Below are 24423 nucleotides of genomic sequence, written 5' to 3'. Positions count from 1 at the left end.
AAAAAGGTGAATGAAATCTGGTTTATCTAGTGGAACAGTTGTTTATGTCCTGAACTCTATAAGAGAACAGCAGAAGACACTAAGTGTCTTCAGACCCATCTACAGTGGTACCACCAGCAGTACCCACAGTGCTATGGCTAGGACAGGAGGCAGAAACAGCTGGTACCACAAAATGGCTGTTGTGTTGGAGCTCTTTGCCCTTGAGAGCTGGTGGTAGTCATGCTCCATGAACCAGAAGTGCACTTCAAAGTCTTATTACTATAATTCAAAACCTTAAATAATGTAGGAGCTGTCTCAGTTGTATAAGGTCAACTGATATGGATGAGAAAGGAGTAGATGACTATGATAAAAGTAATGTGAAGAAGATGGGCACAAAGTCTTGTCCATTAATAACCCATGACTCTGCCATCCTGCCTGCTTCAATGAATGCACATGGACAGCAGGGACAGAACTTCCAGCATCCCTAAGTACAACTGAAGGCAGAACTCATTAACAGTACTGTAATGTTTTCTGACCTTCACACAATTAATGATACAGAGATAAGAGGTGAATCTCCTGTCTGAGCCCAGATAACTACTTTACCAATACTATATAATGGATCTGATTTTCTTGGAAGTTCTTTTGGCTTAAGAAACAGCAAGGTATACAAAGAACATGCAGGTACTTCAGAAGACAGTCCCTGAGTATGTTAAGCTAGACCAGTAATTTCCCAAGGACTGTGCTGGTGATGCACATGGGCTACTAAGGATGCTGCAGCAATGGAGCATCTCCCAATAGCTGGATTTCTTGGACTTGCAGAAATGGAAACTGCTGAGGCAGCTGTCATCCCAAGAATGATGACACTTGAGAAAAATGGATTTGGATGCCCAAATGTTGGACAAATGTTGTTTTTGTAGGAAAAAAAATATTTGTTCTCCTGCCATTTCCTTATTTGTACTCCTTTACAGGACTGTAAATATATGTACATATATGTGTATATATATATATATATATACAATGTATATATGAAATGGAACTAGCAGGTCTATTCCTGGGCATCACCACAGTCTTAGTATATTTTAACTTAAATTACCAATAGAGGGGGCAAAATAAATAAATAAATGGTTGCTTAAAATCTGAACTGTTCTGATTTTCAAAAATAAACACAAGAAATAAGAACAAACTGATTAATTCAAACATTTTTTTATTGCATTCTAGCTCTTTTGTATCTCATTTTGTATACTTTGTTTTCATTCTCCAAATCCTCTGGCACTGTGGTAAAACAAACTAGTATTCTTCCAGGCACAGATCCAACACAGATCCAAGGCAGGAAACTCACCCTTTAATTTTGAACAATTGAAAAGGACAAATAACCTGGTCAACACATCCATTCATCAGTCACAATCTAACGTACTCTTTACACAGGAAAAATATCAGACCCTGCAAATGCAGAAAGTCACATGGCTTTGGTAATTCACTGGGGTATTTTTCTCTCTCAAGCAGTTGTCAGAAGAAGCCACATTTGTGGTGAAATCATTACTTTTAGTACTACTAGTAGAAAGTGCAAGTAAGAGTGTATATTTGGCACTGGGAAAACTGGAATGGGCATGATGCTTCAGACTGCAGTGGACCAGTAGTCAAAGCAGGCCCTGGAGTAAAGCAAGAGTTTATTTCTATAGTCATAGAACTTAACAGTTTTGCCAGACCCAGAAGCTCAGGAGATGTATTTATAGCTCACATAAAGCTGTCCTGAGAGAGGTAATTGATAATGTCTTTTTCTCCCACTGTTCCTGAAGTATGCTATGAGTACCTGCAAATGCCTCATCAATTGCTTTAAGAAAATTTGGTGTTGCCCATAGCTGAGTCTGCACAAATTTACAATGCAGGAAACTCTTATGTAGCTCTTCTAGTTTCTTTGAAGTTGTCTGTGAAGGCTGAAAGTGCAGGAATGGTCAGAAACATAAGAAAAAGCTGTATTAGTATTTTGTCAGGGAGGAAAGGTAAGAAATGAGGGAGAGATTGTTGCAGAACTTGAAACAGATGTTGAATAGCTGATAAAATCACATAATTAATATTGAGATCTGAGATACGGACCTGCTGTGCTATGCGTAGCATCTTTTAACACAAAGCCAAAATTTCTGGCAATTATGGGTAACTCTGGAAACATCATCAAAGAAAGATCATTTATTACATATGTGACGTGAATTTTTTGACAGAATACATTCTAGCCCTGAAGAAGAAATATATCAAGATCCATGGCTTATAGTTTGAAAATCAATGTGGCAGGCAGCATGATATAACCCCATCTGAGAGGACCAACTGAAGAGAGATGGGAAGAAGACTCACGGCATTCTCGTAGTATCTCAGTGTCGGGGGGTGCTGCATTAAGATCCAGATCTCCTGACACTAGCTACTAACAAGGAACTTAGATGGAGGAAATAAGGCTAGACACTTCATGTGGATTGGTAAGCTTCAAACTGGGCATGTAAGTTTTCTCAGCTTGTAACCAAGCACAAGGGAACAACTGTTCAGGAAACTTGACAGTTGTCTCCAACCTAAGTTCTCCTGTGATCCTGACAGAAAACAGATTTGCAAACATTTCCTGCTGTTGCATACTGTGTGAATCTCACTTCATGAAAAAAAAGCTAAAAGTGATTAAAGGGGACTAATCTGCTCAGTATGCACCCTTGATGAAATACACTGCACAAGTCCAGGGAATTTTCATTCTCAGAATGAAATTAGAGTTGTGAATTTCCAAGACTTTCAAAGATTTTATATGTTGTAAGTACTCCAAAAAATTACTAGATTTAAGTCTCAAAACTCCCATGAGGTATACAAGAGGTTCCTCTCAATTCTCCTACAGAGCATGTAAAAATAACATTTTTTGTATTTGTCTAATGTTTCCTCTTTTAGAGCATTACTTCAAAAAAAGTAATGCTCTAAAAGAATTTTAAGACATTATAATCCTAAAAAAGAAAACCACAGACTGCATGTTCGAAAATGTCTTGGTGACATATTTTGTATCATAGAATCATAGAATGGTTTGGGTTGGAAGGGACCTTAAAGATTCTCCAGTTCCAACATATCTGCCAACAGCAGGGATACCTTTCACAAGAGAGGTTGCTCAGATCTCCATCCAACAAGACCTTGGACATTTCTGGAGATGGGGCAAACACAGGTTCATGTGTTAACCTGTTCCAGTGCCTCACAAACCTCACAGTAAATATATAACCTAAACCTACTTGTTTGCAGTTTAAAGCCATCATCCCTTGCCTCAGCCCTAGATGCCCATCTAAAAAGACCCTCTCCAGCTCTCTTGTAGGCCACTTCAGGTGCTGGAAAGCTGGAACAAGGTCTCTCCGTAACCTTCTCTTCTGCATACTGAACAAGCCTATGAACTTGCTGAAGAAGCACTCAGCTCCACCATCAATCATTGATAAAACATTAAACAGGATTGGTCCCCCTATTGAATCACTGCTGACTTGTCTCCAACCAGACTTGTGCTGGTGATTGCAACCTTCTGGGTCTGCCCATTCAGACAACTTTCAGTTTGCCTCACTGTACCATTATCTAATCTGTATTGTACCAGTTGTTTGGTAGGGACATTATGGGAGACTGTCCAAAACCTTACTAAAGTCAAGTTAGACCACATGACCTCTTCAAAATTCTGAATTTTCAGATCAAAAGCAAAATTAACACTCTCCAAAATTACTGTAAAGAAGTGAACAAATTGGGGAATTCAAAATTTATGGAAGATCCAGGATCAGTATGACTGTAAACAAGACAGCTCACTGTTTGCCTTACTGATAGTGGCAAGGCCACGTATTTCTGCATTTGGCAGTATCTTTTCTAGAATGAGACCCAAAAGTATTTTCTTCCAAAGAAACATCATCATTCTTGATTAAATGAAGAACATGCAAGGAAAGAACCACAATCTGCATGCTGGCTGCTTGTCTTTGGTGGGACCAGATATGTTCTGAGGATGTGCACCTCCTTGGAATATATGTATTATGCAGACCCCTACAGGGCCTGTATCTGGTGATCACAGCTGTTGAACCTGCATATGTGTTCACATGCTCAGTGGCAGACACTTGGGGCCACAATACATTCAAAGTCACTGCAGTAAAAGTAGCAACAACACTTCAGCTGGTCCAGAATGAATGCCTTTTTAGTTTACAAATTAAGGGGATGGCAATTAGCTCACTGTGAAGAGAAAAACACTGTTGTGTTATTGTGCCTTTTCTGCAGGTGAAGTGTGTTCACCAGAGACAACTGCAATGGCTCAACTTGTACATAACTGTAACCATACTGTGGTGTTGAGTCCAAAGGTGTCTAGGAAGTTTTGATACCTTTTGTAAATTTATGTCATGTCAAAATACTAGATTTTGGTTACAGGTAACAGTTTTGTGCATGAATCACCAAGACAAAATTGGGAGGAGTGGCTGATGTATGAGATGGTTATATGGTCACTCAAAGGTACCTGGATGGGTTGGAGAATTAGTCTGAGAGAAATCTTGTGGAGTACAACAAGAAGAAACGCAGAGCTCTACATTTGGGCAAGAATAATGCAGGCCACCAGTATGTGCTGGAGGTTGATTGGCTGCAACAGCTCAGCAGAGAAGGATCTGAGAGTCCTGGCAGACAGTAAGCTGACCATGAGACAGTAAGATCTCACAGCAAAGGCGGCCAATAGACTCCTGGGCACTATGACAAGTACTGTCAGGATGTGGCGGGGAGATGCTCTCTCTAAACTCAACACCTGTGAGGTCTCACCTGGAGTACTGGGTCTAGTTCTGGGTTCCCCAGTACAAGAAAGGGATGGACTTTACTGGACTTAGTCCAGCAAAGGGCCACAACTTTGATGAGGGTTTTGGAGCATCTCTCACGTTAGGACAGGTGGGAGAGCAGGGACTGTACAGTCTGGAGGAGAGAATGCCCCGAGTGACCTCAGTCATGTGTATAAATGGCTGATGGGTGGGAATGAGTACAAAGTCAGGCTCTTAGCAGTGGTGCCCATGAACAAGATATGAGACAATAGTCAAAAATTAAAAAACTCATGAGATTTAATCTGAACATGGAGAAGCTGTTTCAATTGACCCTGTGTGTTGATTTGACACAGCCTAGGTTTTCTGGTAGTGGGGGAGGGCCACAGAAGTAGCTTCTGTGAGAAGCTGCTAGAAACTTCCACCATGTCCAACAGAGCCAATCTCTGATAGCTCTGAGCATGGACATGCTGCTGACTCTATTAGAGAGGTCAGTAATGCCTCTGTGATGACATATTTAAGAAGAAAATCAAAACAGCGCAAGTACAGGTTTTTTTCTGGGGTGGTGATGAGCCATAGCTGCTGCCGTCTGGATGGGGCCTGCAGTGAGCCTTGCCTGCCTGGCTGCCCCCAGCCAGCTGTGCCATGGGCAGAAGGACAGAGGTGGCGGTGATGGTGGCTCCTCCGTCCCAGCACCCCGTGTGAAGGGAGACATTAAATAGCACCAGCACCAGAGTGGCTGCCGCTGGCTGTGCAATGGCTGTGGGGTCACCTGGCCAGCAGTGGAAACATGATGAGCAATTCCCCAACACAGAACCTAGACAAGATCAACCTCTTGGCACTGTGGGATCCTGCAGGAACCTTTGAATTGGTAGAACCTGTTGACAATGATACCTACAAAGAGCAGTTTTTCTTCTAGTCAGAGGAAGAAGTAGTGAAGACATGTGAGAGAAAACAGCATGGCAGCACCAAGGTCAGAGGAAAAGGAAGAGTGGGAGGAGGTGCTTCAAGCATCAGAGCCATGATGAGGATTATGGTAAAACAAACTTTCCCTGGGTAATGCATGAAGTCCATGGGGGACACAGAGATCCACTCTTTTCCTGTGGGAAAAGGACTCATGCTGGAGCAGGTGGATGCTGGAGGGGGCTGTGATCCACTGAGTGACCTGAATAGAGAGAGAAGACCCCTGCTCCCAAACTAAAGCAGCCTATCCTTAGAGGACCGCACTCTGTGGACAAGTGACCCATGCCACAGCAGTTTTGGGAAGACTGTTTGTGGGAGGGACCCCATGGCAAGGCAGAGGAAAGATTCCGCTCCCTGAGCAAAGGAAGATCTCAAATGATGAACTGACCAAAACCCCACACCCTGTCTTCCTGTGTTGTTGGGAAGGAGGAAGGGGCTGGCAGAGAAAAAGGTGTTTTAAAGGTTTATTTTACTTCTCATTAGCCTCCTCTGACTGTTAATGGCAAATTTATCCTATACCTTTAAATTTGAACCTGGTTTGTGCGTAGAGTATTTTTCTCCCAGTCCTTATCTCAACTTTGTTAATTTCTTTTTCCCCTCTCCTTTGCCCAACTATAATAGAAGAGGGTGAGTGAACAACTTTCATGGCTGCCTGGTATTTTGTCAGTATCAAACCATGACACCCTGCATAGGCATTGGATTAGACAGTTCCAAGAGACCTCTTCCAACCTCACTCGTTCTGTATGATTCTGTGTAAAAGATGAAAAATTACTAGTATGCTTCATAATCATTCACAGGTTTACTTATTCAATTCAAATGTGCATTTCTGATGCTTGGAAGATTAACATATCTATTTTAAAGAAGGCAATATCTCATCAACACCCTGAGGATAGATACAGGTAAATAGAGAAAACCATCATGCACAGACATTTGTGGTTCATTTGCAAAGCCCTACAAACTCCATCAAAGTAGCTTCTGTTTTTATCTGTCTTGTTTCCTTTCCCTTGCCTAAAACCCTATTATAGAAGCATAGAAAAAATACACCCTTACTTTCTACAGAAATTGGATATACCAAGGTCAGAATCAGAGCATCTCATTCTCACCATAAGATGCTCTGATTCCGACCTTGGCATATCCAATTACACAGTCATTTCTGTATTTGACTGTAATCTGCAATCTGTAAAATCCAAGCTTGTGTTAGTTACAAATGCAGTTTACTCATACTGGAACATTATACATTAAGTAAGAACAGTATTTTTTAACAGGATGATTCTTGCTTCCCCTGCACATCAGACAAGGACTGATTTAATAAATAATTCATTTAATAATTTTTCTAATGATCTAATTTATTTCTGAAGACATGGGCCCAACTTCACTCACAAATAAAAGCTTGTTCAAAAAAAAGAAATGTCTTAGTCTTTATCTTGGAAGCTTTTCCTGGATATCCTCTTCTCTCCTTTACACACCAACAATTATTCAACGTCCCTTCATTCCTTCGGACACAACCCCTGACTATTTTGTGTCATGATTTTTCACTCTCCATTGGCAGCTTTCCATTCTGGATCTTGCAGCTCTTGATATTCTCTTTTTCAATTCTAACATCAGCTTCCTCTCACCCTACACTAAAGATATGCTCAAAAGGCCTTGACAGCTTCCTTTAAGAACTTTCATTCATAGACTCATTTTAGGATATGCTGCTGTGAAATTAGTGATATTTTTGGCTATGACTTCTGGGGAACTTGAAAGTTTGTATTTAATGTCCTATTCTTGAATGCACTTTCATAACATGATCGAAATTCCCCTTTCATTTACTGATCACAATATGCTCTCCTTTTCTTTAGTCAAATGCCTGATGCATTTTCATTAACATATAACCAATCAACAAACACCTGGACATGAATATGTTGTCAAAAGAGACGTTTCGTGAAGATGAAAAAGAACAGTATAGTGACCAATGTGTCTTGATTGACTGCAAGAAGCTGAAATAAAATAGTCACAATCCTAGCATCCTCAGTAAAGACTTAAAGCATAAAGAGAAGTTTGTTTGGCTTTCCCTTTTTTGAAAAAAGTTATTTCTAAGGAAAGGCTATTCGATGTTCAGTTCTGTCTCTTTGCTTTGGGCTTTCTCCACCAAATCTTTCTAAAGTTTTCCCTGTGGGTGAACTGTTAGCAAATTCTAGCATTCAGCACAGAGTTCCAGCCAACAGCTTGCTTGCTTTTCCCAGAAGATGGAAGCTTTGCTTTTCCTTCCATTACACCTTCTTGGCCACACGGTCTCCCAAGCACTTGCTTGGCTCAAAGGAGTCTTCAGTTTTGAGGAAGTACAAGTGGACTCATAAAAGGATTTAGTGAATGCTAGAACTCATGCAAGGTACCTCATGGAAGCTTGCTGAGACCAAGAAGTACAGGTCAGGAATGTCCTCTTTGTGTGACAGTAGGCTATGAGATCAGCTCTCCCTTGCTTGTGAAATGGCATCATGAGACTACTTATAACAGTTAATTCTGTAATTCAGAATATGCAGTTGCAGCTTTGGGCTTACAATTTGCAACTGCTTAACCCACTTCTAAAAATAGGGAGAGAAAGATACAAGAATCTATAGATTTGCAAAGTTATTAGCTCACAGCTCTATATAATGTCACAGATAATAGTATTAATCCTAGCAAATCCTTTCTCCTTCTCATAATATAAAGAAATAATTTAATATAAAGGTAGGAAATCTGTATTTCTCAGGATAGAGTTCCATCAAGTTTTTTCTTTCCTTTAGTGACGCTGTACTACGCCACAACACAAAGACTCCAACTTCAGAAGGCTGGAAATTACTCCTTTATTCTTGGGAAGTGTTTCCCCTTTTATACTATTTTACATAGTTCAATTTGATTGGTGATAAGAAGATAAACCTCTTCAATCACATTGGTCAAACCAGAGGGACATCCAGAAGTCCCTCCTAGGGAAAGAATGTAAACAATTTTGCCATTACCAAAACATGTCTCTTGTTTACAGAAAATTCCCTGGGAAAGGAATTTCAGAAACCAAAACATGTCAGGCACAAACCAGGGCTACACTTTATAAAAGAAATCTAACCCACAATAATACCGTAAGCTAACAGTACATTTTCAGTCATACCTGTGATCATACTTGATATGATTAATGGCAGAATGATAAGTTTGAGCATTCTCATCAGCAGTTCCCCGGGAAATGCAAAGTAGAACTTATCCAAGTTAGACAGTTTGCCATATTCCCGTACCAGCACGCCAAGTCCAATACCTAAAAAGGACATAAAAATATGTTACACAAATTAGATGTAATTTATAGAGACATGTGAGACAAAGAGAAGAAAAAAAAAATAGCAGAAGAACAAAAAGACCAAGCAATAAACATATTTTCACAGCTATGGAAGAACTTCTAAAGCAAATCAGATGAGAGATATTTCCTTTTCTGATGATGAGCAAAATAATTCTGAAGTTGCAGGATGTCTTTAGGTATGTCTTTGGAAAAATCTGATTAGATGCTCTGATTATCAGTCCAGTTCAGTACTGAGTTTTTACCCACCTTCACTAGTTCTAGAAGACTCATAGCTGGCATTAAAAATATCAATAGACTATATAAACACTACCAAACACTAAAGTGAGATGGTGACATAAATACTTCAGATGATTTCTACTGGAGAAAATAAGCATACCCAGCAGCAACACTTTCAGTAATTGCTGCTCTACATAATTAGGAAAGAGCATGACTGTAATCACTAAATTAATTTAATAACTTTCAGGAAACAGATCAACAAAAATACACTCTGCTCATTTCACACTTATTTCACAACACAAATGTCCTATAAATACCAGACTATAAATTCAATCAGTGATTGTGCCATGGCACAAGGCACCTGTATACATCCTCTTGTTTTTGGATTACATGAATTATCAGATAATTCCCACTTCTGTGACAAATCAAGGATAAGAGTTCTACCAAAAAGGGAAAAAATCATAGGCCAAAAGACAAAATTCTTCAGTTTGACAGGCAATACATTTATTTTCCATTCCAACATGATTTTCAAATTAAAATTACTGTAATATGAAATGTGTTCATCAGTGTCTAAAAAGAATTAGAACTTTTTTTTCACACAGGAGCTTTGTAATGCTTCAGTCCTGAATGAACTGAACAACTGAAGAGATCCAGTTTCTAACTGGATCCAATGAACGAACAAGTCAGAACTCTTCATCACCAAAATCAAGCTAAATGAAAATTAAGGCAGGTTAAAAAACAAGTCGTTCCTGTTAATAGAGATGGAAAATGAACCAGGTAACCTTCCAAGAAAATTGGCTGCTCCAGTCAACAATTAAGATTTCTGATCAAGGTGTAATATCTGCCAGTGAATACAGTTAGTTTAAATTCCTTGGAGCAATCTTGAATCTTAACAGCCTTGAAGATATTTGCAATATTATGCAAATGACCTTGATTAATGAATGATAAGACACAATGATCTCTATTGCTGATCTAGGGACTGAATTAGATGGGTTGAAAATATTTACTCTGCACTTCTAGATAAGCCCAAGCAAGATAAAATTCCATTTGTAAAATGGTTACATGAACTGAAGTTAGTTGCTAAGGCTTTGATCCTGAAAGCTCTAGAGTAAACAGCTGAATCTAACCATACAGATAACCTCCATGTCTTCAGACAATTCACACAACTCAGCCTAGCAAGACTTAACTGCATGTTTACGGCAAGTTGTGTCATGCCACTTTACTTTCAGCAGTTATGACCAGGACATGTTCTAACCATCTGCCTTTCATTCTACATGGTGACTATCATATTTGACCAGATGGAATTCTGCCATTGAATATTCAGCAGGATTGCTAGCTGGTAGAAAATTCACTCTTGTTTTCACTCTTGAGGGTTCTATTTTCCTCTCCTTTAGATTTCACTACAAAAACTTCCCACATGCTCTCAAAATTATAGCAGAGTTTCATTAAGATTTTCCATCTATATACTTATACCTGTTCTCTCTCTCTCTTTTTTTTTTTTTTTTTTTTTTTTTTTTTTTTTTTTTTTTTTAAGGATAATATTTATCTAATGACAATAGCTGAGAATAAAGCTCCAACAATCACTTGAAATTAATTATTTCTCTCAATTTCTTACTCATGTAATTTCTTTACCAGAAGATAATATTTGAATATACCACAAGTTAATATTTGCATTAACTTGTGTAGTATGCCAAACTACAGTAAAATGCACCTACCTTTTAACTGCAGTTAGCATCTAGCATATGCTGCTTGAATATATCATAGGAATACAAGAATTTTTATTTTGTAACAGTAATGGGAGAAGACTAGAAATTTAGCAGAATGAACTTGCTTTTGTACTGGAAATAGACATATATAAGAACTTTTGATCCTCTCAATAACCAAGTTCAACTTGGAAATTTCTTCTGGGAATTATAACACACAAAAAGAGGTGTGGTCCAGCACAAACATATTTCACATGGGAATCACTGCTTTCAACATCACATTGATTATAGCAGCCCTAAGCAGAGACAAAGTCTTATAAAAATCTCAGTTTCTCTAGATGAATGGTATTGATAACTCCATTATTTCTGAAATTAAAGTGGACAATTACTTTCAACAACCTTAAAAATCAGTATAGTCTGCAAAGCCTATATATTGGCATTCCTCTTTCTATTTTTTCTTTTTTTTTTTTTTCTTTTTTTAATGGAATAATTTTCTTCTATTTTTGAAGAGCAAAACATCAAAACTTCACTTTTCCTACTTGCCCTCTTCATCTTTCCTGTTTCAACCACTGGACCTTTCTTCCTGTCCATGCTAAATTGGTTTTATTTCTTTTCCATCTCTTCTCTTTGCTTTTCTTTCTTGTCCATATAGCTAAATTAGGTTATGATTAGGTTATGATTTTTAGCACAAGAGCAATCCCTTACTTATAACTCAATGATACATACTGCTTAGGCTCCAGATTTCTGCAATACTGGGCAGATGTGAAGAACAATGGTGGAATAAACTGTACAATCCCCCATCTTTAATTTTTTTAAGGAAAATATCCTCATAACTGTGCATAGTACAGCCCATGCTGTATAGAACAGTGTCTATGTCTCTTCTCCTAGCAGCCACCAAGATAGCAAGTCAAAGGTGCAGTCTGGGTCCCTGGGATTGTGATGCACAATTCTCCTGTCTGAACCCATATGAAACAACACATGCCCTAACTCCTTGTTACTATTCTCCCAGGTAGCACATAAGGCTTTTTATAAGCTTGGAAACACAGAAAATCCTTCAAAGAAAGGCTATAAATACAGATGAGGATGAGAAGAAACAAGAGAAGAGAAATAGAGCAGAAGAAAATAACTGAATGTAAGCACGCCAAGTGAAACCCATTGGCACCCATATTTCAGGGAATCCCAGCTTAAAAAGCTAGAGGGAATATATGTTTCCTCTCTATAGGATGAGCCATTTTTCAATGTGTTACCTAGAAAAAGAGGAGCAGAAAGTGCTGCAAGGGCTTAGCTAGTACCTGCAACTGGCTCCACTGTATGTAGCACTACATTCATCACATCTACCAAGCCTGAGGCTTTACAGAACCTAGGAGATGATGGCTATGTGTAATAAGGTGGCAGAATCAGTCTGGCCTGTGTATGTATGTTCAATGAGTCCACCACAGAAATTAGGCAAAATGTGTCTTGGGAGTCTGTTATGTTAAGGTTTCTGTCTATCAGCAAAACGACTTCAGTGACATCTGGGTATCCGGTAAATGGTAATTTATTGCCATCTGATCTTCATCTGGAGTTTGCTATTCTATTTTTGCTATTTGTTATTCTTTCTGAAATGTTGTCTAAGGAAAAAGGTAAATTCTTTGTATGGGAACAGTTATAGGGCTAGTACATTTTTCTTCAAGTACCTTGCTGCAGTTCATGACACAGATTTAGAAATGAGTAAAAAAGCCTTGCCGCACTCTGTTCAAAAAATTCCCATTATCTCTGGGCTCATTATACTAGCATACATGGTGTGTGTCATAGATTGTCCTACAGCCGTTGTAAACTTGTAAAAACGTGCTGGCCATTTAGCAGCCCCCTAAACAACCCACTGTGGATATGATTTACAGTTTTTCAAGAAGTGATAGCTAAACCCTGAAGCCTTTTTTTATAATTATGTGAGGTCAACAAAACACAGATTTTGAATTTAAAAACTCATAAACCCCGAGTATCTGAATCTGTTCAGGACACGCAGTATGACATTACTGTACTTATTTGCTTTACATCATTACTATTGTGGGTCAGTTGCACTTCAGGACCTGGTTACATCCCTGGTAAGAAGATGGCATGATAGTATGCCCCTTTACTTTCTTTACCTTCACAGGTAGAACAACTCACAATTTAGAAACAGATAACCAAAGTCCACACATAGACATGCCTGCTTCTATTTCTTACTGAAAGATAATATAAAGCAGAAAAAAATGTGATCTAACAGGTAGGACTCCCTCATGTTATTTACACTCATAGATGAGAACAGTGGTTTGGGACACGCCGTTCTAATTGACAGCAAGTTCACCATCAGGGTAGGGTGCACGACACTGAAAAAACAGCGTACCACCTTCAACTCCCACTGACTTTATTATGTGAATGATCCCTAGAAATGAACCATCAAGACAATGAGAAAAGGAATCCAGCGTATATTTTTATAGAACTAATAATCTATTTTGTAAAATGATCTGTTCTGTAGTACATGTAGTGCTCTAAAAAAAATTATTTTTCCTGTTCTCTTAAAATTTAATAATATGGAAACTCCTTTTCACTGAAGCAGAGTTAGTGACCCTGGCTGATGCTGATAAGCAGTGTGGGAATTACAGAAATTTTGCTTTGACACAGCACTGAAAGAAGAAAAAAAGAAGTCACATTCTTCAAACCTGGTATTTAATTGTACTGTAGCAATATCCATTGTGCTATTAACAAAGTGATTAAGCTGTTCATAATTTCACATTATATACTGCACACATGTGGCAGACTAATTCTACCATTTTGGTGGGTCTTAACTGGATTAACTTCACAGCAGATGATTCATGGAAAAGGCTAGCAAACAAAGTTCACTGACTTGATTTCAAACACAATACAAAATATTCAATATAAACATGTCAAATTGCAGCACAGACAGGAAAGATTTTTGCAGTGTGATACATTTGCAGTACCTTAGTATTATTTTATAAATAAATTTTGTCTGATCTCTCCATAGAGTTTCTATTACTACTGGCTAGCTGTTAGTGCAAAGAAATACAGTGCCAGCTATAGAACACTAAAAGAGAGGGTGTGGAAGAATATATTACCAATGCTTATAAATGCATTACTTCAGCTCTTTTTGCATTATTTTTAATATTTTCTAATGTTACACATTTTACTGTTTTACACTCTTCTTGACAATGTACCTTCCAATAACCATACTGATGTTGACTGAAAAAAGAGGATTCTTAGAAACCTGCAGGCAATCACTAAGGTATATAGTTTCAGGGGTATAATTACATGGCAACTAATATTAATTCTCTGGTTGCTTGTGTTAGCCAAACTACTAGCTTGCTTACAAAGACGTGTGAAGAAAAGTTCTCTCAGAAATCTTCCAGAAGAAAGTTCCCATATCACCTCTTGGTTTACTAAGGAATATTTAGTAGCAATATATAAGAGAATATGTGCTTGTTCTCTGCTGTGGTGAGATCCCTGATACTCTCTGATTATCCTGTTGAGGATGCAGTGATTGTAAATTCCTTCACACAAAATAACACATTTTCATCTGACTGCAGTGTGAGGGAAGTTCAGGTAGACAGTGACTCCCTGTGATGGACCTTCAGGAATGAAGGCTATGAAGGCAAGGTGGAATGCTGGCCAGAGGGGCAAAAATCAGCTTCTCCAGTGTGGGTGTACTCCCTTTACTCACAGTAGGTTTGAAGGCTACTGCAAACAGCAAACCCACGTAACTCCTGCTATTTTTCTGTGCTGTGGGAGCCTGGAACAGGGCTAATAACATGGGGCAGCCTGTAGCAGTCACCACTAACATAAGGCAGCCTCTCTGCTATGCAGCCCTGCACAAGGCACACCTAACCCTCAGTCAAACTAAGGCCAGTTAGTTCACACAGCCAGGAAATGGGAAACAGTGGCTATTTTCCTGTGACTTTATGACCACAATTCTGCTGAAGGTGAACCAGTACTCCCTCCAAACATGCAGAGGGCTACCCGGTTTGATTATTTAACAATGTCTCCTACTGAACTTTGGCTTTCCACTCCTTTATCCAAACAGACTGTAGATGAATTCCACCTGTATATGTCTTCCAAATATTTTCCCTGTGCAGATGCAACTTCTTTCAGAGAAAGCCAAGAAAAAAATATACAGCTGAAGGAAGAAGAAAAACCTTACAATTGTTCTTCATCTAGCTAGAACTCTTGTACAGAATCTACCACTCTAAAAATAAAGTTAGTTGTACCAGAGATAAAGTTTTTTTCTTTCACAGTTTTTCAACAAACTTGTTGACTTACTGTGTTTGTGAAGTACTGTGCTTACAACCTTAAGATAAAAAAAATTATCTATCTGATAAACAAGGCTGTGCCATAAATTAAACAATCTGGAGAAAATGACAATTCTTTCCCAGCAGATATGCAACTTACATTTCTTTGTGAATTTGGATATGTCCTGGTGAAAGCACCTGTTCCACTGGGAAATACTGTCTGAAACTCATTAAGGTTCAGGAAAAGCTAATTCAGTGTTGAACACACACAAAAGAGAACGATAGGGTAATTAAAAGAATGAAGAGCCTATCTTTTGAAAGGAGATGAAAGAACTTAGTTTGTCCACCAGGGATGAGTCAGGTAGAAATGTAAAAAATGGTTGAATATTAGTGATGGAGTGATATTTTAATTATTGGATGGAGAGTGAAACTGAATACATTTATAGTGAAAATTATAAGGCTTTTAACCACCAGATTGAAGAATATAGCTTCCTAGGAGGATATACAGCATTAAATAGCCTATCCAGCTTTAAGATGGAGCATGATATGTAACAGAAATTTATCTACAGTGGTGTAACCCGAAGCAGCAGAGGCAAGATATGATAACCCAGGGGGTATCCTTCTATCTCATATTCCTGTATTTTACAGTAAAATTGAAAGGCTAGCTGACAACAGTAACTTGTCTGACTTCTTTTATAGACCTTCTTTATGAGCCCTTTTAAATATCACTTCTAAAACTTCTAAAATATCACTTCTCCTTCATCCCATTCATCTATGATGTGTGAGCCTTCTTTAATTATGCAATCATCCTGACACATATACATGTATACGTCTTACTGCTTCCATAATGTCTCCAAACGCACTACATTTTATAAAGCAGTGCTTTTCTTTAGACCCTTTTTCTCAGTCGTTTCAGAAATTCATGTCCTCCAGTTGTAGCTTTTAATGTTTTGCTTATTTGGCCTAACACACTACAGCACCATTGCACCATTACAATGCCACACACAAAACTAAGAATTTTACTCTTCCTTGTGAAAGCCCACAGATCTTCTGTTCTCTTTCCACAGTGCTTGCATGCTATCCCAAAGCTGTGTATATGGATAGCTCAAGAGATACTAAGCACATCAGGAAAAATGCATCTTCATTTAAGACCCCTAAAACACACAAGAAACTAAATGGTTGACAATGGTATAAGAAAGGTGAAAGGCTAGTAACTGGAAATATCTCCCAGATTCTGACCCTTGTTATTGCTTCTTTGATGAGAGAAAAGGACAGCAAACAGCACAGTCTGCTCTAGCTCAGCTCCCCTTGCTGGAAGGCAATGGAATGATTGTGACTGAGATAAGGCGCTGGAAAGGCAATTTAGTGGACACTAAAGATAGACAGATAGTAACATGCAGAAACATTGTTATTCTAAAACAAATGAAGACATCAAAGGATTGAGAAATCAGATATGACCCAGAAAATTAGCTCAGATTAAGCAACGCTGGTTGCTTGCCATTCCAAAAGCATGAAAGGACCATAAAATTTGAAACGCTAACTCCAATACAGCCCCAATCTTCAGATGTGATACAGATGTGTTCTCGCTGCACAAGATAATGTTGTGGGACTGTAAGTACAAATGCCTTGCATGAATTCTATGGGGCATTTTTGGGAAAAAAATAAAAATAAAAAATAATCCAAACAGCGCAGCTTTTGTTTCTGAGTAGTGTCAACCTGGACATTATCTTTTTTGAATGGGCTATACAAGACGAAAGTGTCTGTATGCTTTATTTCTAAAATATATAACAAGTTTTGCAATTATATTGCTGTATCTTCCCTTAAATAATATTGTGAAATTGGGCAAATTAAATATTTTGCTGATACTAGTATTTATGTTCTTGCTTCAAATGTAAAAATAATACTACTAGAGTTTGGTAGTTTGGAGACTTTGCAGAGTGTAAATTGACATTACACTCACCCTTTCCAAAAATTTAAAAATTCAGCTCTAGTGATAGTTTCACTTCACTCACATGACGTGAAACCTAGACACTGTGTAAAACAAATAATAAAACGGGAAAACTTTATATGCCAAAAGAAGAAATAAAAGATGGGTTTTCTTTGCTTCAAAACAGTTCAAGACCAAAAGAGGCATCGTGCTTATCTTCCAACTACCTTTGAATTCTTTCATTGGTTGACTTCCTGGCTTAGAGCATTTTTGATCCTCAGTGATATGTGAAATTCTCAAATGAAATTATTTGTCATTCTGCATTTTACTTTCCATTGTTAAAATTAAATTCAGATGTTTTCTCAGAATCTGCTGTTTCATGAATTTCTGAAGAGACTGTATCAAACTGTTGGAAAGTGTTAAGAGAGAAATACAGGTATAAGAATCATCACTGTCTAGAGAGGCATAAAAAGTCACAAGTATCATGTATGCTGTTCTGAGGCACAGCAAGAAGAAAACAGTCTTCTTTTAAATTTCCATGTTACCACAGTTGATTCAAGATATCTGGTCTTCATTTTTTATAAATTCCAAATTAATGAAATGCTATGCTTCAGAATTCAAGAAAAGAACTGAATGCTTACTACTATACTTGTCAGAAACAAAGCAGTAATTCTTTTGTTTGATTATATTCCCCTTAACTTCCTCCCTGCTGGTTTTGCTAGTGTATTTCAAGAGACTATAAACCTGCTTCATTGCTTGGAACCTTACCACTGTATTTTGCAAGTAAGAAATGGTACTGAAGTCAGCCTAAACTAAGCTAATGGGCCACTTTTTGATAAAGGTATGAGAAGGGAGAAACAGAAAATGGTGAAATCTTACTTCATATCAAGAATGGGCTTTTGTTATTTAAATTGCACTTGCCAGAGACAGTAAAAACTCACTGTCAGAAAGACTTATAGTCTTTGGGGTTTAGAAGTTGAAGTCTGCATTTGCAAAAGAAACTCAGGAATATGGTGAGCTACTTGGATTCAGGTGGCCTTCTGCAAAGAGAAAAGTCATCAACAGAGTGATAGGTTACTAATTGTTCTGTTGTTGTCTTCACCCTATGAGACATTGATTCTTGTAAGAATGCACTGGTGGGCTTCCAGTAATATAGAACTACTACTATGAAAACCAGCTGTCAAATCCCCTTGTGTCTGATTACAGTGGGAGCATAACCTTTCAATTAGCATGGGTGAATACACCTGACTTGTCTAGAAATAAAGAAATATTCTTATAATTACTTGTAATACTACTACTTAATGTTATAATATAAAATAATAACTTCCATTAACATTATAGAGAATAAAGGCATATAAAATGCTAGGGATATAATAAAACACACAACAGAAGATTCAGCAGCTACTGGACTCACCAAATCCTGGCTAATCATTATAGTCACAACACTCAGAGTTTCTACACTGCTGGTGTTACAGCAGGAACTGTGCATACTTTGATCTCACTCTGAAACCCAGGGAGAAAAGGAGGTCTGATGTCAGTAAATAAATTCACTTCAGAGGTGGAAAAGTCAGGTATTCAGGCATGCTCCAGGCTCAGTACCTGAACCCCGCCCTCTCCGTTACTCTATCCCTGCCTTACATCACCGCCTGCCGCAGCTCGAGTTTTTCCGCCTTTTCTCCCGCCGCCGGTCCCGGCGCTCCCCGAGCCACCTCGGACAGCTCCCGCAGCCCCTGCGCCGCCCAGCCCGGCCCCCAGGACGGCACCACGGCTCCCTTCCCGTGGGGTCTGAGATGTACAGGCTAAGAGATGTACATATGTGAAGAGGAGAACGATGGAGGAAGGTAATGGCAGAGCACAAAAGTATTTATCGCTGCCTCACAGTGAGCCTGCACTGGCACATGCCAATGTGAACACACTCCTGATGAACAAAGGGCTGAGGAAGGGACACCTGCCATTCAGTCTCCCGTGCCATTAGCTTCCTCCTTCTTTAGCAATCTCAATATTGCATTTCTCACACTTCCCCACGAATACCTGAACAATTTCAGCATCCTACACATGTGCTTTTGAGAAAAGCCCAATCCCAAGTCACACACAGGCTCAGAGGTATCTGAAGTTCTTGAGTCTGTTCAGGAAGTGAGAGACACTCCATTCAACAGTTAGGGAAAAAAAAGAAAAGAAAAGAAAAAAAAAAGCCTGATAGATTTCAAAATTAACAGTATATAAAAAAATTCAACTTCTTTGTGTATAATTTCTGATACTGTAAAACGATCTTGACTGTAGTATAGCATGCTACTGCAACTCGGTGCCTTGGACCATATGTACACAAATCATCTACACTTTAATTTCCATGGTAAGAAAAAAGAACTTTCCACGGTTCTGCTGAAGAACTGCACATTATTACAGGCTATCAGGCTATGACACATGGACTAATGAGCAAGCATTTACACATAATGAGCCTTTTACTTTCATGACTGGTTTGTCTGCATTGTAGAAGTGACCTTTTGGAAGCAAAGTGATGACAAAAAATAAATACTCTATGAGAAACCCGTCAAGTGTGACTTAAACTCTCCGTATGCAATTGCCCTTTGGACACTTGTTTCAGGGCGAGTAATTTTCAGGGATATTTCTTGTTTCTTTTGCTTGATTGTATAATCTGGTAACAATGTAACCTTCTATACAAAGGGCTGAAGAAGCCCTTGAAGCCAGTTCACTTTTAAACTGCTTTTTTTAGCTCAGTTGCCCTGGGCTCAGAAAGGCCAGCAGAACAAAAAGATGCAAGATACGCTTCCTTTTGCAAGTATTCGTGTGAGGCTGCTGCTCTACTGGTTACACATCTCTCCACATCAACTTGGTGGCCTAAAGTTGACTCTTTCCTAAGACAAGGAAAATGACCACTCGAGCCTCAAATTTTGTTTTCTTTCAATATACATTCAGGTGTTTTCACCCAAAAGACACTCAAGATATTTTGTGTACAGATTTTAATACACACTGCTATGAAAGAAATCCTGGTATTTTTGAAAACAGAAAGGACAGGCAAAAGGTTGAATGCTTAAGATACAGCATAAAATAATTACTCTTGAAGGAAGAAGTGTTTGGAATTCTGAGAGGTTTCTGTCTGTTTCTGTCTCTTTTCAGAGACGCACACAAATAATCAGGAAAACTTTTCAGCTCAGTAAGGGTACTAGCAAAGAAAAGCATATTTCAAATGGATGCTGAAGATGGCTCTCATAATGATGAGCAAAAAGCACAATTCCGTATGATAGCGCAGGAATATCAGGTACTCTGCAAGACAGCTGGGCAGCTTTCACAGCATATTTTCACAGCTTGATGCATTTATTACTTCCACACATTTCTGAAAAGCCTATTTTCTTCCTTCAAAATGATGTGCCACTCTTCCGCTCGTAAACGCTAGATTTTTCTTTCAAACTAACTAGATTAACAAACCTCAGACCAGTTTCCCAGGGTATATTAAAAAATAATGAATATCTAAATTTAATTATGAAGGGCTTGTCAACTCTAGGTATATTACAAACTTTCCTCAGGCTGTAATAAAACAATAATCTATCATTTAACTTCATCTTTACAACAGTATCACTGTCCTTCTTACTTTACCTTTGAGAAATACTGGAAATGCTGCAGATACACAGTTCCTTGCAAAAGGTAATTTGGTCCAAGGCTCACAGAATTACTATGACGACTCTCTTTGACAGCACTGTAGAGCTCCCCTGAGTTAGGGACTCTTAAATTACAGTGTAGCAGACAGAGAAGTGGAAGAACAACACAGCAGGTATTGGGAGCCTGTTCTCTCACTGGGAATTCCTACTGGGAATTAGGGGAATTGGGGTCAATTATCCCCACAGCTCCAGCATTGTCATACTTTGTGGCTCTCAGAGAAATTTAATTTCAGAATGTTGCAGCTGTAGAATCACATCACACTCTTCAGTTCTAACGACAGTCACTGAAGACAATGAGAGGGGAATATTTCTTAACTACTAATATTTAACTAATATTTCTTATAGTATAACTAATTATATATTATAATTAATATTATATAACTATATAAAACTAATATTGTAACTAATATTTCTTCTGTAAATTGGAAGCAAGTATGTCAAATCCTGGAAGAGTACTTGACAGAAGTATGCAAAAAACAACTGTACACATGCAAACACAGACACATAATCACACTCCTCCAGCTGTACAGTCGGATTTTCAAAGCAAGGCCCCTAGCACTTGGTGTGAACATTCACAACAATCTTTCCCTATTGAACGAGGTGAGAAAAATCCAGAGATCATTCAAATACTGAATGCATCGAGGAAAACACACATGTATATGTAAGCCCAGTTCTGACTACAGCTTGTAAATAACTGAGTGGAATTCCAAAATAATAATTCTCTTCTGAATAAATCTGCACCAAAACAGGCATGGTCCAGCCAAAGTGCAAATTAGCAGAAAAGTCATCTGAAAACGACCCGAACAGCAGGTTAAGGGAGTGTTTATAGCACCGCTTCTCCACAAGAGAAACAATGAAACAAGGCTCTCCAAATAGCAAGCAGGAGAAAATGAATCAAGGTGTGCAAATAGCGCCAAAATTATGCCCTACGGAAAAGCCTCTTCATCTAAGTCACCTGCACTTTCTTTGCCCTCTGTGCCCATTTATCCTTAGTAAGATGGCGATCAACTCTTCTCCCCTTCAGAAACTTGTTGACGTACGGGGAAACGTACCACCTTTACAAGGATGGCCCTGAAAACCCCTCCGAGAGCCGGGCGGCACAGCCAGACGTTCCATCCCCTGAGGCCCCTCCGAGAGCCGGGCGGCAGTGCCGGACTCTTCCCGCCGCAGCGCTCCTGGGCCAGCGGGAGCCGCGCGGAGCCGCCCCCAGCGCCCCCGGCCCCCGGCGGGGCTGCCACCGCCACGGCGCCCACGGCAGGGCCCGGGCCCCCCAGAGCGCCAGAGGCCGCCCGGGGCGGGGCGCGCCGTGGGGACCCGCAGCACGGGGGGCTCACGGCCCCCTCCGCGCCCACAGGGCGGTCTCGGCCCGCCGATCACCGACCTTTGCCACACGGGCCGGCGGGACGCGCGCAGGGGCCGGCCCGGCCGCCCGGGGCTGCCAGCGCCGCCACACCGCCACACCGCGGGACTGCCCTCCGCGGCCGCGACACCGGCCCCGCCGGGCGACAGCCCCTCAGGTGGGTGGCCAGCACGGCCCCGCGCCGCCCAGCCCGGCCCCGCGGCCGCGCAGCGCCCCCGGCCCCGCGGCACCGCCCTGGCGCCCGGCAAGGCCGGACCGTGCCGCCGAGGCCGGGCGGGGGGCGGCGGCGCCGCGCTCCCTGCCTCTGCCTGCCCCCTGCTCACCCGCCAGCACGGCGGCCACCGTGCTCAGCAGCAGCCAGTTCTTCCTCACGACGCTCGGGCAGAGCTGTCCCTTCTTGATCGCCCTCGCCATGGCGGGGATCGGCGGGGATCGGCGGGGCCGGGGCGGTGCGCGGAGCCGGCCGAGGCGGTGCGGTGCGGTGCGGTGCGGTGCGGTGCGGGCCGTGCGGGCCGCGGTCTGCGCTCGGCGGGGCTGCGCGCTGCGGAGGCGGGGCCGTGGCGCTCCACCTGGCAACCGCAGAGCCCGGCCCCGCCCGCCCCGCCCCTGCCCCGGGCGCCCAGGGCTGCAGGTACACCAATGTCCTGTCACATTTCCCCCAGGACTGGACCCTGAGAGGCTTAAGTACCAAAATAGCGAAGAAGCGTTTGTTTCTTGCGCAACTGACTGGCAATGGTCTCCTCCTCCCTCCCCACCATAAGCTTGATTAAAGTATATATATAATATTTGGACCCAGTTCTCTATGGGGCTGTGGTTTTCACTGTGTCCATAAACGTGTTGATTTTGATTGTCAAACCCGTAGCTCAATGGTAAATGCCAAAAACGGCCAAGCCCAATCGAAATCTGCCATTGTCCTGCTGAATGGCACGAAGGAGAGGGCAGAATCAAAGTTTAATTTATCTTATTTAGTTGTGCTTGATGTCATCCATTTTAAAACACACACCAGTGAGATTTGTCTGATTTCTGTCTATAACAACTGGGTAACTAAGGCCTGAAGGAGACCAGCAAAAACTGCGATTGAAACCTTGTCACCTTTGCTCTTCACATGTGTCTGGCCATTCTGCGTGACTGCTCGGAGAAACAGACAAGTATGTACCTTGCTGAGTCAGGTAAGAGCACTGAAATCCACCTGGATGAGAAGCGAGAGTTGTCATCAATCTCAAGTGTTAAAACCTGGACCTAGCTGCATAAAATCATATAGAGACACCTAAAATTGTCCATATTTTTCAGATGTGCAGAGCAATGGCAGCAATTTTTTTGCATCTGTCATCAGGAGAATTTAATTTAAAAAATAAGAGGAAGCCTAGTGGTGGAAAGGAAGCAGATGAGTACTTATCATATTAGTTCAATTAAGTCATAAAAGGTTGCAGACCACTTAAAAGGAAGGCTGGCATGCTACCAAATTACAAACTACAGCAAATCAAACCAAAAATAATTAATGCAAAGAAATGGTAAGAAACACTGTGACTATGCCTAGACTTTGGTATGGAAATGTCACAAAGTGTGAGTGACACTAAAGAGATACACAAAGAAAATGGCACACTGGGTTCCAAGGTGGGCAAGATCAGGCATGCCTTGTGCAGAAGAGCTCTGACTTTCAATCTTATTGCCACAGGGAGTAATTTTTAATTTCCTCTCATATATAGTTGGAGTTTCAGATATTGCTTTCAGTATGTCAAATGTCTGATCTGCCCTAAGAGGTTGGTGAATTTGTGCCTCTCTAGACCACAGGAACAAACAAAATTATTTGCAAGACATCTTCAGAATTTAGGCCTTCCTGTTGCGGTGTCAGTGTCTCTCTGCCTGGGCCAGCCCTGGCACCTCGGCAATAAAGGGCACAGTTGGTAGCAGGATGAACCTCACCCATCCCTTGGGTTCTGGTTTGCCTGAAGGAGTGAAGCAATGACAGCAGGAAAGAAAGAGGGACTCTGCTCAGGGTTTACCCACTGGCTTTATTCATCCCCCAGTGGGGATAACCTCAGTTCAGAGTATCTGCCTCAGCAGACACCCCTCAGCAGAAGTGGCCCCTTAGCAAAAAGAGCAGGAAAAAGCGGGAAACCCTCAAAAGCAACATCTTTTATTGGGGGGAGGAACTCAGGGATGGGCTTAACTGAGGACAAATCAGGGATCATGTGGGTATGGCTCTGCAGGTAAATTACACATATTATAACAAATCAATAACTCTGGTGGGGAGACAGCCACGGTCTTGTCC

At 40.5% G+C, this 24423-nt stretch overlaps 1 protein-coding gene across 2 annotated transcripts in view; it reads right to left on the bottom strand.

Annotated features, from left to right (window-relative positions):
- The window catches only part of SLC1A1 (solute carrier family 1 member 1), a 50493-nt gene extending 27901 nt beyond the window's left edge, over positions 1–22592 (bottom strand). Inside the window, exons 1-2 of one of the 2 annotated variants that reach the window (XM_083883325.1) lie at positions 22475–22592; positions 8830–8970 (exon numbers count right to left, since the gene is read on the bottom strand). In XM_083883325.1, the coding sequence (XP_083739451.1) occupies positions 8830–8970; positions 22475–22565 (232 nt within the window). In that variant the 5' untranslated portion in view covers positions 22566–22592. Of the gene's footprint in view, positions 1–8829; positions 8971–21843; positions 21952–22474 lie in introns of those variants that run through there. The other variant, XM_083883326.1, reaches the window with a different exon arrangement.
- Between the last annotated feature and the right edge of the window lie 1831 nt (positions 22593–24423).

This window comes from Zosterops lateralis (assembly GCF_965231275.1).
Source record: "Zosterops lateralis genome assembly, chromosome: Z".
NCBI classification, from domain to species: Eukaryota; Metazoa; Chordata; class Aves; order Passeriformes; family Zosteropidae; genus Zosterops; species Zosterops lateralis.
This window is presented reverse-complemented; position numbering and strand designations above follow the sequence as displayed.